The 17208-nt window shown below is 38.8% G+C and overlaps 2 protein-coding genes across 7 annotated transcripts in view; one reads left to right on the top strand and one right to left on the bottom strand.

The window, feature by feature from the left end:
• The window catches only part of CCDC149 (coiled-coil domain containing 149), a 53276-nt gene extending 39036 nt beyond the window's left edge, over positions 1-14240 (top strand). For 2 of the 5 annotated variants that reach the window (XM_074822264.1, XM_074822269.1), the window contains 5 exons: positions 347-423; positions 1761-1793; positions 5505-5612; positions 10091-10684; positions 11300-14240. In XM_074822264.1, the coding sequence (XP_074678365.1) occupies positions 347-423; positions 1761-1793; positions 5505-5612; positions 10091-10683 (811 nt within the window). In that variant the 3' untranslated portion in view covers position 10684; positions 11300-14240. The remainder of the gene's footprint in view (positions 1-346; positions 424-1760; positions 1794-5504; positions 5613-10090; positions 10685-11299) is intronic. The other 3 variants (XM_074822265.1, XM_074822268.1, XM_074822267.1) reach the window with 3 other exon arrangements.
• An 853-nt stretch (positions 14241-15093) lies between these two features.
• Positions 15094-16592, bottom strand: SOD3 (superoxide dismutase 3). 2 transcript variants are annotated; one of them, XM_074821372.1, is made up of 2 exons: positions 16458-16592; positions 15094-16006 (listed from the first exon to the last, which is right to left on the bottom strand). In XM_074821372.1, exon 2 carries the CDS (start codon positions 15998-16000, stop codon positions 15287-15289), a length of 714 nt encoding a protein of 237 aa, XP_074677473.1. In that variant the 5' UTR covers positions 16001-16006; positions 16458-16592; the 3' UTR covers positions 15094-15286. The 2 variants fall into 2 exon arrangements, with proteins under 2 accessions (XP_074677473.1, XP_074677474.1); XM_074821373.1 differs by having other exon boundaries at positions 15094-16025; positions 16458-16577.
• Positions 16593-17208: the final 616 nt, after the last annotated feature.

Genomic DNA, 17208 nt, shown 5'->3' with positions numbered 1-17208 from the left:
GGCAAGGAAATATGAATATTGTGAGTTGCTATTTTTGCTATTCTTTGTCTTTACCAAAGGGCAAAGATTGAATGTCCAGTACATCCTAGACCTTTTTTTTTTAAGAAAAAAAAAACAACACATGAGATAGATTGGACAACTATATTTCATCTTCTTTTAACTCTGGGGAAGTTTGTCCATTGCGTTAGTGAAAACAGATGACTGGATACAGGCATACTGCACTAGTTAAGTAACAAGTTAAAAATTCAACTGTAGTCCTGTAAGCAATGGGGCTTTGGTTACCTTAGTATAACAAGGAATTTCAGCTCACTATCCCTGGCTTTTGTTTTTGTTTCTTTTTCTGAAGAATTCTAGGTAATCGAGTGGCAGAACTAGAAAAGAAATTAAGGACTTTGGAAATTGCTGGCTTGTGGAGTCTTCCAGGTTAGTAAAAATTCAAGAGAACAGCTTGCATTATTTAGTTTTCAAGGGTATATTTGCATTTAAGAAAAGCTTGGCTATAATTTTTTTAATGACAGTGATTTCACAAATGTACTGTTAAGCACATTTGCAAAATTAGAAACCTCTAATAAATGTTAAGTTGAAACCAAAAATCACTAGCCTCTTTAAACTCATAAGTCAAATAAGTATACTAAAAAAAAAAAAGTTTTAAATACTGGAAATAATCAAATTGTCTCTGTAGTATGCAGGCAAAAAGAACTATTTTATTTAAACAATTGTGTAAAATGATACACAAGGATATTGGCCATTATGCTTTTCAACAAATTTTATTTACTAATTTTATACTTCTTGTAACTTCCATGGATTTTATCACTGTATTTTTAATGTTTTTCTGTAGAATCATAAACTCTGAGAAATTGGAAATGTAAATGATCTTAAATTTTCTAGTCCATCTCTCCAGAACAGGCTTATTCCCTGTAGCATCTTAAGTATTGTATTTGGTTTTGAATTACTCAAGTAATGGGAGATTAATCTGCTTCCTAATAGACCTCGCTGTTAGGAAAATGTGCAATATTTAATTTACATTTACTTTTTGCTTCCCTTCTTCCCATTACACCTAATTGTGTCTTCTTTAACCACTGTAAATTATGCTACTCTATTGTTGGTATTTGCATCATTAGGCTTTGCTGTTTATGGCTTCCTATCAGTGCTACTGGGGGTGGGAGATAGTGTAGTTCTGTAGTTTTTTTGTCTCTGTTTTTTCCACCTAACCTTTCCATCTAGAAGAAGACATTTGACAAAGCTGAAGAGACCTTGTGACAAGCAATTGCTGTTCAACTGTTTGGCCTGATGTGGTATATTTTCACTGTAGCTTGCCCATTGTAGGCATTCTTAGTCACCTTCCTGAAACTGGCTCTCTTCCTGACGCTTTCCAGAACTGAAGGTCACAAATTTGTTTCCGTGGAATACTCTTCAGTTAGTCACCTAGTGTACTTAGTGCATTTGTCCCTCCACACATTCTCCAAAAGATGCAGGTGAAATATTTGTCTAAGACCCTGCTAATGTGGTTTTGTATCTGAGTACAAATGTGTATCATAAACTCACCAGTTTAAGGTACTGTAGTTTTTTTCTTCAAAAATAGTGTTCCATGAAATTCATATGCTAATAAATGCAACATTTCTAATCTTTGCAAAATGTATTAAAAAAAATGAAACAGTGGGAACTTCTTGCACCATTGTCGGTCTGTGTAGGTAAGACATCAAATTAATGTTTATACAATAACAACTGTCTCTTTCCTTCCTTTCTTTTGCTGCCTGAAGGCCTGAGCTACAATGTCTCAGTGGGATTTGGGAGTAGGTTCTGCTTAACGTATATATTAAGTAATTGATTTTAGCAGTACGTTAAATATTGTCACTGCATGTAAATAAATGGAAATGTTATCTGAACATTTTTATATCCAGCAGATTAAGGTGTTCAGTCAAATGAGTTAGATGACCACAAAAAAATGGAGGCTGCTCTACAAGACAGTTCCTTTAAATTGAGGAAAATAGTAAGAAAGTATGATCTTAAATAGTTGTAAAGGAATTTTACGCTGGATTGCGAGTTCTGTTGAGCCTCAAACTTTGTTGATTTGCTGCTTGCCTTTTAAATCGAGAGTGTACTTTTGTTTCCAAGTGCACTCTAGTCCCAAGGTGGTCAGAAAGAGTCTTGCAACACCTGGTGTGTCGCCAGTTTTCTTTTCAGAGCACTGAAAGCTTCTGCTCCATAAAACAGCAGCACGTAACAAATAGCGTGGGAACTACCACGGTGGACTCTGCAGCTGAATGTTGGCTCGGGTGAGGGGCAGAGCATGGAGAGTATCTCATCTAGTCAGTCTTAAATCCAGAGAGAAAAAATTATTGTTTAGTTATGAGTTGAACTTTTTGTCATTGGAAAAAATACGCAGATGAAAGCTGATGTTCAATCTAGCACTGAAATAAACACATGTTATAAATTGCAGGTTTTTAATCTGAAGTTAATGTTCCTACTTAGGCATCATTGTCCATATAACATTTATAACATCTGCTGTCACCATAATATTAATATTTTCCAAATGGTTTTAATAAATGATGTTAATAAACTTTATCCTATTGAAGAAAGAGCTTGACCGCCTCTAATTTTTTGTTAGGTAACATATTTGTCATCTGCTTTTTGATGAATGAACTATGGGGAAGCTAAATCAAGAGGAAGTGCATGTTTAACTTTTGAAATGGTGAAACTGGTAGCGTAATTCATTTTCTGTAGAAGTTCCACCTACCCCAAACTTTAGCTTCCCCTGTTTGGAAAATGGGCTTTAATTAAGCAAATTTCTTGTGAGGTTCATTGCTGAAAAGAAAGCAAGCTTGGCCATAGATTTGGCTCTGATTTTCTTCTTATGAGCCTACTTGCCTTGAGAAGGAAGCAAAGAATGTGATGTTCGCAGAAGCATTTAATTCTTTGCTTTGCCTTAGGTACATTGTGGTTCAAATATGCATTCATAATATACTAAGTGTATTCAGTAGTAGTACATAGTAAACACCACCTTTATTCCTCTCACAGTTTGATGTCACTAGACATTCAGGTAAGCTTATCATTTCCTGAAAATTTCAAATTTCCACTGAAAAAAGCCCAAGAAAAGAGCCAATCATGACTCAGCCTTTTTCTCTGTGGGATGATAAGAAGGTTTCAGCACTGCCTCTTGCTCTGCAGTAATCAGCGTGGAGCAGAGACACGGTAGAATTAATGGGCTCAGCAGCTGCTGTGGGCATAGCCAGTGACAGCAGTGTAGGGTGCAGCAGCAGGTATAAGAGGATACCCAACCCTGGAGAAGAAAATTAAGAATTGCTAGTACTGAAAACATATTTGTTTGCTTATTTTGAGATCTGTATACTTTTCACGGAAGTCCCTGAAAAATTCATTAAATAGAGGAACACAAAGCTATGTAAATTATGAAACTGAGCTTACATGGCAGCTAGTTGAAATTCCCTGTGTGTAACCCAACTTCAGATCATGATTCACAGACTATAGGGCAGCAATACCCCCACGTCCTTTCTTCGTGAATGGATGTGAGTCGCTGTTAATAAATAAGTATGCATCGGACTCTGTGGGCCACATCTGTTGCTTAGATGTGTGGATACTGAGCTTAGCTTTACTTTTTGTAACCAAGTTGGTTTTCAGAGAAAAATGTGAAAGTAAATGTGTTTACTGTGTAAATGCTGGCTGGAAGTCAAGAAGTTTCTGGTTTTGAAGCTTGTCTTGCAATCTTCAGGGACTTTAGCTCAGGCTTTACTTTTTTTGATTTAAAAAAAAAAAAAAAAAAAAAAAGAAAGAAAAAGACTCTGCTTTCTATTTTCCTGTTAAAGCTTCCCCCCCCACAATTTTTTTTTTTTATTCAGCATGTTTTTGAATTTTACACTGTTGGATTCTTTTATACCTTTTTGGATATGTGGCTACTTTTGACTGTGTGTGAATATCTATTGGATGTTTTCATACCTCTAGCTCCCTGTATGATTTAGTTCTTCCAACACAAAATTCCTTCACTGTTACAGGAAAGTGCATTTGTCTAGGGGCTTTTGCATTTTGAAATAGCCGTCAGATTTGTTTTGCCTTTTTTTTTTTTTTTCCTTTTTAATTAATTTTGCCTTACACTGGGGGCGTTCTCCACTTTGCTGTTAGTTAATATTATTTTTTATTACTTGCTATGGTGAAGGCAGAATTCTGATGCATACTTGACAGGGGGATCAAAGCTTGACAAGATCCATGTTTCAAAAGCATTAATTGCATTCATATTGCTGCATTATATACCCCAGCATGTTAAGGATCTAAAACCATTGTTAATACCTTCGGGATCAAGGTATTTGCAGCCGGTGCTTTCAAAAGTAGTTAGAGATTGGAATAGTCCAGTTAGACTCCATGGGAGCAGCTTGACTTTCATTATTTCTTAGCAGGTACCAGAACTTTCTCAGAGCTGGATTTATTCGGGGTATCTCCTGACCTGGTGCTCTTTTGAAAGTCTTTGTCTTGGATGGGTGATTAGATTTAAGATGTTGCCTTAAGGTGAAACGTACAAACAGATTTAGAGGGGAGAAGTAGTTGTTACATAAATGTCCATTCTTATGGAGATAAATAGAGCAGTAGCTTGCTGCCTCCCCAGCCATTACTTATCGGTTGGCAGTTGTTCTGGAGGCCACACAAACACCAGGCTTAGCTGATCTTGCACATTTCCTGCCATTTCCCCTCTAGGTTTAAGGTAGTGTCAGTCACTAAAAACATGAGCATCCTGAATAGTGGAGGACTTCCTAAAGGATCTGCAGGTGTTGCTTTCTGTATTGCTAAAATATGTAAAGACTAAGCATCTACAGCAGTCCTCAGCTGGAGAGTTTCTTGCACTATCTTGTCTGCGAAAGAGCTGGAAAATTACCCTTTTCCATTTGGTTTAAGTCAAAAATCCTCTGAAACGTTTTTGGAATTTTCAGATTAAAATCCATCCTGTTCCCCAGCAATGTATACTTGTTTGCTCCCTCAGTCCTTAGTTATGCTAAGCTTTTAATATTTCTTTTAAGGGAGCATTGTAGGATAATATGTGTATGTAGTGTAAAACTACGTATGTGATACGAGCAGGTTCGTCATCAAGGCAGAGTAATAGAGAGTAAAGAGGCAGTGCTGAACACTTGCTGGTAATAACATGCAAATGATCCATTACTCTTTGTAAAACTTTTGGTATGATCTGATTATTAATATTCTGAATTGAATGCAAATTGCTAATACAATTAGCTGCATACAGCAGCTGGTCTTCTTTCAAAATCTGTCCTTTACTCCGTATTGTGGGTAAAAACATACACCTTTTCTGTATTTGACATGCATATTCCAGCTCCAGAACAGAGCTTTTTTTTTTTTCCATGCTGTAGAAGGATCATTTGAGATGCTTTTCCTGTTCTGCACTTTTCAATAACATTGCAAAAAAACAGTAGGATATATTTGAATATCATTAGTGCAGAATGGATGTAATTGGTGAATTAATGGTTCTAACACTTTGGTTGTTTCAGGTGGAAAGGATACCATAACATTCAGTGACCCCACGTTGCCTGTTATACAGCGGTCCAGGTCACCATTGTTAGCGTTTACTGATAAGCCACAGAAAACTGAAGTACAAGGTGAGCACCTGTATTGTAAAGAACATGATGAGAGCTGAGCAGTCATTTATTTCCAAATAAAAAGTAATAAATTTTCATGCTGGGGTAGTAGAAGGCAAAGTTTCAGTGGTCACAGAGATTGAATAAATCATCCACAAGTAAAATGGATAGATGGTCCCAGTACAAATAGCAAAGAAACAGCTGAAAAATGACTGTTGAATAGATTGCACAAGGGCTAGGGATCAGGTCTTACACCTCAAAGAATTTTCCTGCCATATAACTTGATACTGTGAGAAGTTATTCATGCCATCTATGTTACACTTAACTGCCTCCTGCTCTTCTTCCCTCAGTTAAAATGCACAGTAGGAAAGCAGTCTGTGGAACTGGCTTAGCACTTTCCTGCATTATAGCTGATATCTAGATGAAAGGCTTCCTGATTGCACCCAGTAAATTGACATACCTGACTCATTTTCCCAAAGAAATTGACTCCTTTTTTTACAGTCTTGCGTGTGTTTTGTTAAAAATCCTTCCCCAATAGCAAGCTTTAACATCTCTCCAAAGTCAAGCTTAACTTTATTTGACAGTAGCAGAAGATAGTGTTTTGCTGATAACCTTGATTTTTTTTTTTTTCCCCCCCCTTAGTTTTCATAATGGATGGGAGATGGATTATTATGCTTGCCTATTGGCGGTTGGATAAGCTCTTTAATGGGCATAACGTTTTGGGATGCCCAGATCTTACTCAGCTAACCATGAAGCATCATAAACAATTTATTTGTTAGTCCTGAAAGTAAATAGATTATGGCTTAATTTTGACTTTATTATCCATGTCATCATCTGATAAAACTTGACAGCCAGACTGACAATTTTTTATAATCTTGATCAGCTGATATTTTTGCTAAAAATAAGAAGTGAAACTTTAGTGAATAGTTCTCCAATGAGTAATAACTCATAAATATTCATTTTTTGCCTGCTTAATCATTGATTTTTAATTAAATCTGCAGTTACTGAAAGTATTTACTTGGTGGCATTATGCTCTTTCCTTTACATATTTGTCCTAGGTGAGGTTGGTATTACAGTTTTGATTAAAGCTGCTTGTCAAATCTCATCAGACCCTGTTTCTGTTGCTTTGTAACAGTGCCAAACTTTAGCTCTGGGCTGAAGCTTTCCATGCTGTGTTTTCTACTTCAGCTGATTTTTTTAATGTCAGCCAAATCACTTTTTTGTGTTAAATTCTGATGACCATGTGGGTTTTTGTTGTTTTTTTTTTTATTTTAACATGCAAGCATTTAGTATATCTATAATTGAAAGGAATTTGAAATCTGGGGAAAAGGTTTCCACCCTGAGAAAACAGGCTGGAGCTTCTACCCCATTCTAAACCATTCACTTTCAAATCTCATCTGCTAAAAACAACAAAAAACAAACCAATGATTCTGTTGAGCTTGTTTTGTGCCACCAACACTGGTAAAACTCTGCATGCATGATTCCTTCAAGATAATATAAACCTAGAGGGAACAAAACCTGGAGCAGAGAGGAAAGAAAGGCTGAGGTCAGGACTCTGAAGTGATTGGAAGACTAGGGTAGATGGGGATTGAAGGAAGTCTGAGTGAGGGGCGACCTGCATCTGACCGAGCAGAGGTCAGAGCATAGGAGTAAAGAATCAAAATGCTGACAGTGAAAACAAGGTGTGATAAAGAAGATTGAAAGGTGGATTGGAAATGGACAGAGTGAGTGTAGGAACTGGATAAATAAAGGGATATGGGGTAGGAACAAAGAGCTAGGCAGGGGAAGAGAAGAGTAGAAGAAAACAGCCTTGGAGAGGAGAAGGCAGACAAGAATTAGGCCTGTGGCAGTCATGGGAAGAATCAGCTCCCAGTAGGTTGTCACCCTCTTTCCTCTTTTGCATCCCATAACCTTAACAGAGCCAAGATCAGTCAGAGAAATCCTGTCATTAAACTGGAGTAGGTTAAGAAATTACTGTTCTGCCTGAAAAACCAGCTTGGTTTTTCTCTTTGCATGTGGCCCAGTGTACCTGATAACATGCAGTGAGAACTCAGACAAAATTCACCTCTGTGACAGTTTAAATAAACTGGGCCAACTTTTCAGAGACATAGATGAGCACATATATACTACCAGCTGTGCAGGGGACACCATAGCTTATAGCAGTAGGTGGAGCAATGGCAGTTGGGGCTGCCATCTTCCCTTTGAAGCCTGGAAAGGAAGCAGTGTGTTTTCATCTGTAGGGCATGTTCCTGTGCTTGGAGTCACACAGCTCCTCCGCATTCAGCAGCTATATGGGAGCAAAACTGAGTCATGATACACTGAGTCACCTCTGCATAGAGAATGACTGTCTGCTGTTGAATTCTAGGAGCTTGGTGCATATTGCAATTTTTCATCTATACAGTGTACCTCCAAAATCTGGGGGAGCTTGGCAGCTGGGAAGAACATAGGAATGTGTTCATCTGCCTTTGTTTACCAAGCAAGTATGCCCTTGGTTTAAAAGTATTCCAGAAATAAAAACAAAACCACTTTTATTTTCCTATTAGTTGAATGATCAGTTGAGTGAAAACAGTTGATAAGCAGAATAGCCATGAAATTCATGCATATCTTTAAATGCTAGGCCTGGTATTATGTCGGTCAGCTATGGTCCTTTAAATAGTACCATCGATACTTGGTGCCTCTTTGGCCCAGGAAATGTTTTTAGCTTTTGCACTAACATGCATTCTATATCAGAACTTTCTATAATACATCAAATGTTGCTCTAGCTAGATCCACAGGTAATCAGAGGGCTTTTCAGGCTTTTTTTTATCTAATCTATCTGCTTACCCTGGTCTCATCAAGGCCTGTTTTAGTCCGTACTTGTTATCATTGTTTCAGTTAAGCTGGGTGGTCGAAGTCTGTAGGATATACTGTGCAGTTCCTGTGTGAAAATGCATAATGACATGGTACAATCATATAAATTAAAGACTCCTGTGCCACCAAATCTCACTTTATCCAATCCATAGGATGGATAGTGTCGCAGGATAGATTGTACTTTAGCGTCACACTACTAATGAACAGCTATTCTGTTTTTTTTCCTCTTCATTGTTGAATGCATTGTTCCTGTTGTATTACCTGTGTGCTATTTCAAGCATTCCCTGAAGACAAAAGTACCTTTTTTCTATGAACTTTTCTCTGGTGATGTAGTGCTTTGAAACAATTTATCTTCAGAAAATTTCAGCAAGGTGGTGGGATGATGTTATCCCACTGTGGAGGGAGGAAACTGAGGCACGCAAAGAATAAGGTAGTGTCCCTGCTAATTTCGAGTGTCAATTTGAGGTACGTAAGTGTTGGCTTTTTTTGGAGCACTTGGAGTATGTGTGTTTAGATATACAACATGAGCAGAGCAGTACTGCAAATCAAGCTCCTAGGTTTCCAGCTGAGCGCTCAGGTAATGAGGATTAGATCCAGTGGGTGATCACCTTTTGAAAGTTAATTTATCCCTGCCTCTTCCACAGACTTAAATTCCAGCTCTTCAGAGTAGCATTCCTAGCTTTCTTAACGGTAGGAAGAGTGCCTGTTCCCTTCATGCTAACCCGTGTCTCACTCATTCGGCAGCTCCCAAATTATAAACGAGGAGGGTCTGATAGAGACAGTGGGCTCCTGTGTTGTGTAGCTCGGGTCCCTCCCTGCAGCCAGGCTCTCCCTGCATTGCACGAGGCAGGATTCCTGTGGGGAAAAATAGAGTAAATGCTCGTATACTAAAAGGTAATGCATCTGCGTGATGAGAGTCATGTTAAGCTGTCGATGCAACCGTACTTCTGGCATTTCCTAATTTTTCTTCCTTGACTCCACAAGTTTATTTTCAGTGAGGCTTTTCGTGCTTAACTAAGATGAGGACAAATTCTCTCTCTTTCACAAAGCTGTTTGTTTACACATTGCTGTTTTCTCTATTCTGACACTTTGTTCAGTGTTTGCCTTTTGGTATAATGGTATATTTTAAATTCTTCCAGTCCTGCTTTGTTTTATGCTGCTACCCGAATTAGAATAATCTTTTATGTTAGCAGAAATGTTGTAGGACCAATAATGAAGCTTCATTATTGGACGAAAGCCTGTGAAAAGCTCCAAATCAATGGAGCTTATGTTAACCCCTGAAGGTGGCAGAGCTGTGGGGATTTACATTAAGCTGTGCCAAAAATTTCTGTAGCTGAGTGCCCTGTCTAGAGTTGATATTGCTTAGAAAAAGTTTGCCTGACCCTGCTGTTCTACAGTATGGTATTGACTATGACTCTTTTAGAGCTGTTGGTGTTAGGGAAAGACAGGCTCCAAAACAGGGCCAGATCCAGCAAGAAACTTAGTGTTGATTGCTTATCATCTAAGAATGGGTCTGGGATGGGATAGGGAATCACTCTTACTGGGGTAGATATGTCTGTAGTCTGGCACTGGTGGTGATGGTCTTCAGGTCAGATATATAATAAATACCTGCGACTGACCAGAGCATCTCTGTTCCATTTCTCTTTCAGCAGAACAGAAGGGAGAACGCGATGAAACTTGTGCTGTTGCAAGTGAGTCCCTGGCTCCAGAGGGAACAAACTTAAATAACAGAAACCAAAATAAACATTTTTATCCTTCATTACCCCAGCTACCTTCCAAGGAAGAAGAAATAAACAAGCTTGGAAGTCAGATAATTAAACTGACAGAGCAGGCAGTTGCAGAACTGGAAGGGAAAAGAGCAGACGCTTCCGCAGGGGAGCGGAACACCGTGGTTGGAGCAGAGCTTAATGGTTCATCTGAGGGAGAGTTCCCACTTTCCAGCCCTGACCCATCTGACCCCACAGATCCCTCCAACTCAGAGAATGAACAAACAGCTGAAACTGAGGCCCTGAAAGACAATGACGAAACCTCAGAGAGCGACTGTGAAATTCCAAATGAAAGAGGGGGTCAAAATAACAGCACCGTGGATGTGGTGCGTACCGAGGACCCTGGAAGGCATGGAGAGCTCAGTGTTACAACTGCACCCACAAATAACAGCTTTGAGGAGCCCCCTGAATCTGTAAACAAGAAACCATCCAGTCTTGCTGAAAACTGTGAATATTTGGATAACAGTTTGGCTTGAGGTATGAAATCCAGGCCCTCGAGCATCTCACTGTAATCCTTTAGCAGTGTCTGTGCTTCTGTGAGTATGATCAGTGAAACAGTGTGCCATAGGGTTGATTTTTACCTTGAACTGTTAATATATTTCTAACAAAGGTGTTTTTCTGTTAGTTTTGGCTACAGTGTACCAAAAACATAAATTACCTAAGGGAAAGAATCAGTGATAAGATTTAATCATGTTGGTTTTTTGTAATGATTTGAAGTTTCTACATAGATTGATGTAATTTATATTAGTGTAGCAAAGAGACCAACAATAGCGGCTGATCATGTTATCACTAGGCTTCTGTAACATGTGTGGTCCTAGTGCTGGACTGTATTTTAATGGTTAGAAGTGTCTTCCAAGGATGAAAAATTTGGAGTTATAAATTCAGACACATCTTAAGGCTGCAAGCTTTTGCTTGTTTCTCAGACTGGATTCCATGTCTCTTTACATATGGTGACTGTAAATACATCTTTAGAATAAAATCACTATTCCCTTATAGGACGTTTCTGAAAACCATCCCTGCATGTATGTAGTTCTCTAATTACAAACCTTGATATCTTCTCAACTGTACAAAATTTTTCCTTCCCTCTCCCAGCTCATCTCATGAAAATGCAGGGAGTTATTTCACCAGATACTGAGAATCCAATTTAAGGAAGCTCTGAAGGAAACATCATCAGAGAAGCCAAAAGTCCTTCTGTGAGAAACGGCAATGCTGTTCCAAAGCAAGGAGAACAGCAAGAGGAGAACCTGTGATGTGCTGTCCACCTACTTGGCTCTCTCAGTTACTGGAGTTTTAGTCCTCAACTTACAGGAGCCAGAACAGCCTTCAGGCTGAGTAACGGGTGGTAGATTTCAGCCTACTCCATCTATGCCCTCCCTTTTAAAGGAATCTGTGTCTTTTTTTATTTTCTTATGTTTGGGAATTAAGGATAAGTCTTCCTTTCCTCCTCGTTTCACCAGTCTATGGTGTGGTAGAAGGTTTATTTGCATTGTTGCCGCTTTCTTAAACTTCTTCCCTTGTTGATGTTTAGTTATAGGAAAACTTCCCTATAATAACTGTAGGCTGCTGTGTCATTCCCTAGCTCGCTCCTGATGCTGGAGCTGTGCCACTCTGCTCCTAGGAAGGCAGCAACAAGGGAATACTTAACGTTGAAGTTAGCAGCTGTTGGAGAAGGGGAGGCACGTCCTTCCTCTCCTGTTTGTAGCATAAGGAATAGTCTCTGCAGCTGTGGAGCTTCTATGGGCCAGCAGCCGTCAAGGCAATTTTTCTGCTGGCTTGGGACCTAATTGTCTGTAAATGTTCATTTCTCACTCTTAGAACTTGAAACCAATCAGAGAGAATCAACCCAAATTTAATAAAATACTAATAATAAAAAGGAAAATCCCTCCCAGATTGAGTCCTCCTTTGACAAATAACTGCCAGCTGCAAATTTTTACGGCCCACTTGTCAGCTACTGAATAAACAGAGTTTATATTAGCAATACTGACAAACTCTTCTGTAGATGGAAGATGAGCTAGCAGGTGCTGCAATAATCAAGGTGTCAGAGTCCATGAACAGTTTGTATTCAGCAGAAGAAAGGCTGTATGTAAATTATTACATATAAATATAAGGAATGATAGTGGGAAGGTGAAAAATGTGGCTTGTCTGTTCTCATGTGTTTTCCCTAGCAGGTGCATTCCTGTAACCCTTTCAGTGTCTGTCTGCATCCAATAAAGCCATACTCACAGTGCTCCTCAAATATGTTTCCTTTCTCTTTAAAGGTAATTTGACATTGCAGCATTTCACTGATAATAAGCAGCAGCTCTTAGGAACAAAAACCATCTATATATTTAAACGTATTAGGGACATGAAGCAATAAAAAGTTTTTCTTTCATTATCCTGATCACCATTAAGTTCCTCATCACCTGAAAAACCAAGAGGAGTTTAAGTATTTGAAAGATTGTTATGCAGTGCCCATTAATTGTAACTGACTGCATTATTGACTCATTTAAACTGACAGTACTGACAAGTCGGAAGAGAAATAGATGCAGAAACTGAAATCTCCAGGAGAATGTGGCAGGATTTTTTCCTTTAATGCTTGAATGTCACATGAGGTAGCATTTTATTCAAGATGTATTCTTTTCCATCTTTCACAGACTAATCCTGCGCAGAGCTAAATATCAGTGCAGTCAGAACTGAGGCAAGCGAATAAGAAGGTCAGGATTTCACATAGCTGAGCTCAGAAATGTTGACGGTGTTATGCTGTTTCCCTGTCTTGGGCCTTTCCCGACCCACTGTTGTGTGAGTTAGCATTTTTCTCCTGGTCCCTTAACAGCCAGTTAATGCTATTAATTAATGAAGACCTTGGTGCAAAAATTTGAGCAGGTAGAAGCGGTGCTGGACCAACAGCTTTTCAGTGCCTCATTCATTGATTCTTTTTAGTATGTTTTTTCTGTGAGAAAACAGTGATGTACAACCCAGCAATTAGGACATCTTGGTTATTATCCTTGCACCATTCTCCCTCTTAGATGCCATTTTTATATCTTTGCAATCATTAAATTCCAGTGAGATATCTAGATCTCTGGAAACCTCATTTTTAATGCTATATCACTGCTGCAATACTGTCCCTCTCCTTTCTGCCCTGGTGAATGTTTATTCTAGCTACATTTTTAGCCTTCTCCCAGGAACACAAGACTTCAAAGCCAGGAGACTTGTAAAAGTAAGACATCTTTGCTGCACTATGTGGTAACTAACTGAATATTCTTGTCAGTATCTTTTTTGGATATTGCTTTAATTGATATTGTTGTGCTATTAGAGCAATGATTTTTTTTTTTTTTTCCCCCATAAAGTAGTTAGTGTCTTGTTGTGGAATCAGTGCTACTTTAGGTTGGGGGTGGGGGGTGGTGCTGGTGGTGGTTGGGTTGGTTAGTTTGGTTTTTTCCAGACTTGTATTCCCTTTTCCAAGACTTCAGAAATGCAGAAATCGCATCCAGACATATAAACCTTTTTGGTGTTGGGCTTTGGGGAAGCAAATTGAGAAGGGAATGTTGTGGCAGGGGTATGGAGAAGATGCGTTTCGCAAACTGATTTTAAGGAGATTGTCTCACCTAAAAGTGAATTCATGCATTGTCCATGAGAAGGATTTCATTTGAAAGTACAATGTTGTGGTTATTTGAAAAACAATGTTCACTGAATTTGTAAAGTGAGTGTGTGAAAATGACAGATTAAGAAGCATCTTTTAGAATGCTGCTTCTTTTCTAAGTGAGACTATTTTTAAGCATATGGGAATTTGTATAATAAAGACAGTGGGATTTCTTTAATCCGTATGAGCTCAGGAATGTATATCAAAATCTTAACTGAGATTAAGTTGAAAGTCTGCTACATTTCTAAAAGATATGAATTTGTTTACCAGCTTCTGTTTTGTAGTTTTACTTTAGGAATTATGCAGTTTAATTTATTTGCAAACCTCTCTTTTGTTGCTGCCTGGATTAACTGCACAACATGGTTAAACTATATTAATACATTTTGTCATCTTTAATAAAAACATTTCCTGATACGCTTGTGCTACCTGCTTGTTTCCTTTTCTCAGTATCAGATGAATGATAGTCATGAGGTAGTGTTTTAGTATTTTCAGTGAGTTGTGTTAAATTAAAAAAGTAATCTTTATTGAGTGAGAGTTTTAAGTCTGAAAGTTATCTGATTTAAATATTTTCACTGTCACTTCTCCCAGTCTAAATTGACTGATTTACTTCCTACATTTTTGTATGAAGAAACACACTCAGCATTTTTTGGCTTTGAAAATAACATTTATCTCTGATCTGCTAACTTTATCATCATTGTCTAAGCAGCATTAAAGCTTTTATATACAACTTAGTTACTAACAGGCACAAACTTTAAGGAATTTTTGCTGGGGAGTGACGGTAAACTGGAATATTTCTTTTAAGTCTGGTTTCAGATGTAAACAGTGTGTCTTAGCTATAGCCATGTGGACAATTAAAAATAGTTAAGAAGCTTGTACATGTTTGAGAATAAAACCTGAAAACAGAAGTAGAATAGCGTAATGGATCTAAAGTTTAAAACAGAAATGTCTGTACTTTCCCTTATTTTTAGGGGAAGTCTGTTATCCAGGTCTTGCAACACAACACCGAACACTGTTGAAAGCATAGAGATCTTTTTGCCTTTCAGATTTGCAGCTAAATACAGAATAGCATCTAATGAGAGGCAATTTCTTACTTACTCATATTAACTTTTTTTTCCTTTGGTGTCTAACTTATGATCCCTTAAGAGCCTCTTACAGTGCACAGACTCTTTACAGACTATCAGCCATATCCGTTAGTACTCTTATATACATTCAGCTCCCAAACTGCCTAAAAGGGAATCTTTCCTCTTCCAGAAAATACATCACAACATTGAGTTGATGCTGGTTTTATTGATGGGCTTACAGAAAGGAGGCTCTACAAAGTGATATGCATTTCTTAGAGGAGCAAGCAAAGAGAAATGGGAATCCTTTAGCCATATATCTTAGTGGCCAATGGTGCAGCCTAAGGTACTTAGTGCTGCCCAGGCTGTAGCTGGCTTGTTGGTCTTCACTTAAGCCTGGTTCTATGTTCGCTTACTGAGCCCTCTCTTCTTCTTGTCCGTAACCTCAGACAGTTTCTCTTCCCACAAGTTCTTGTTGCATATCCCAATCACGCAGCAAGCCAGACGTTTCCCAGCATTTCCATTTTCCAAACTGGCCTTATTGTTGCCCTTGCCCATGTCGTCTTCCTGCTCATGGATCACAATGGATCTGCCCATGATGGAATATGGACCAAACATAGTGGCAAAGAGATTTGTTTTGTATTTTCTGATTTTGCCATCTTTAGGAAAAAAGTTGCCAAAATCCCCTGGGTGACGGGGGTGATTCACGCTGAAAGGGTTATAGTGTCCTCCTGTAGAGTCACAACCGTTACTGAGATCCCCAAGCTCGTGGATGTGTATAGCTCTACCAGATTGATCATTATCCAGCGGAAACCCATCCAAGTAAAAAATGGCTTCTAATCTTCCGTATGAGTAATACTGCCTGAATAGGACTTGTCCAGTCACTTGTGGCTTGTCAGCATCTATTTTGGAGCTAGGCTTCATTTCACAAGTAGTGTAAATCATCCCATCAGTCTCATTACCAGGCATTACCGGATAGAGCAAATTCTGCCAGAGGTCGTTCACTTTTTTCTGTATATCATGAAATGACTCTTGTCTTGGATCAGTTTCTTTGTCCATCATGACACCAGAGGCAGACAGGGCAAGCCCAGTGACCACAGAAAGAAGCAGAAGCATCTTGACCTGCAGAAGGTACAAGAAGCTACAAAGAATTAATAGCTTTTTGCAGCAGTATGGCTGGACAGAAAGGCACTCAGCCTGTGGCAGTGCTGAGCAAAACAGCTGGAGCATGGTCCCCGTGGACTGCTGCTTTCTAAATCTGTCTAATGTGATGAATTGAAACTAAATCAGAATGCATACGCATGTTTAAACACATACGACTGACAGCCATGATTAAAAGAAATACTAGTGATTTTATATTTTACACTACATCTTGATCTTTAAAACTGCCTTTTTCCCTGCAGGAAGCAAGCAAGCCAAAGTGTTGTTTAGTCTATTTTTGAGTTTGTATTGAGACTTTTCTCCTACTACAAATTCCAGCCAAACAGTTTGCCAGGAAGATTTTTTTGGTCCATCTACTTAACCACTAGTTAGGCATTACAAACTAAAAGTAAAAATCCAACAAGTTGATTACCTTGTAGAGTTGCTGCAGAACCCCTCAGTAGTAGCTCTTTGCCTGTGCTCCCCTAAACAGAGATGTGATCAGACAGAAAGCCAGAGCTGTTTGAAAACTGCGTGTTTGTGTGAAAGTTAGGTAACGCTGGCTCAGGGGAGGCGTCACTGGGAGAACCGTGGGAGGGGAGGGGGGGGGGAAGTTTTAGACATTTTCATTGTGGCCAGGATGAACACTTTTTCCTTTCTCGGTTAGTTTGTTAATCTGGCTCTCAGTCCTCACCGACGTTCCAAAAAAAGGGAAAAAAAGTTATCAAGCTTTTAAATTAATCATCCTTTTCATGACTTCATGTGCTTATCTAAAACAAGTGACCTTCAACATGCAGTGAGAGGAGAGGAAGGAACTTTATTAAGGCACAGTTGGGCAGTTCGCTCACTTATATGCTGGTTGTCATGGAGCTGGTTTGCATTTTTATTTCTTTATTAGCCAAAATTGAAAGTGGTGCTTGAGCAACATAAACTGTTCCACATGGGTGTGTACCAAAGTTTCTGTGGCTTTAAAACCTGAAGGGCACAATTCAAACTGTCAGATGTTGAGGTACGTTTCAGCGATGCTCCTCTAAAGTTTTAGGGCTACTGACTGCTACTTTACTTGCCAATTTATCTGCTCCACTGAAGTAATTTTTTCTTCATCTTTTTTGAGACAGCAGTGATTTCTTCCCAAAGGGAGAAGTAAGCAGTACTGAGACAGTGCAACATCAGACTGAGGCACA

Source organism: Strix aluco, chromosome 4, assembly GCF_031877795.1.
Source record: "Strix aluco isolate bStrAlu1 chromosome 4, bStrAlu1.hap1, whole genome shotgun sequence".
In the NCBI taxonomy this organism is placed as follows: Eukaryota; Metazoa; Chordata; class Aves; order Strigiformes; family Strigidae; genus Strix; species Strix aluco.
The sequence above is the reverse complement of the archived record's forward strand: the minus strand, read 5'-3'. Positions and strand labels throughout refer to the sequence as shown.

Bases quoted from the DNA above. Each gene is read 5' to 3' on its own strand.
- SOD3 (XM_074821372.1), bottom strand. From the start codon at position 16,000: ATGCTTCTGCTTCTTTCTGTGGTCACTGGGCTTGCCCTGTCTGCCTCT.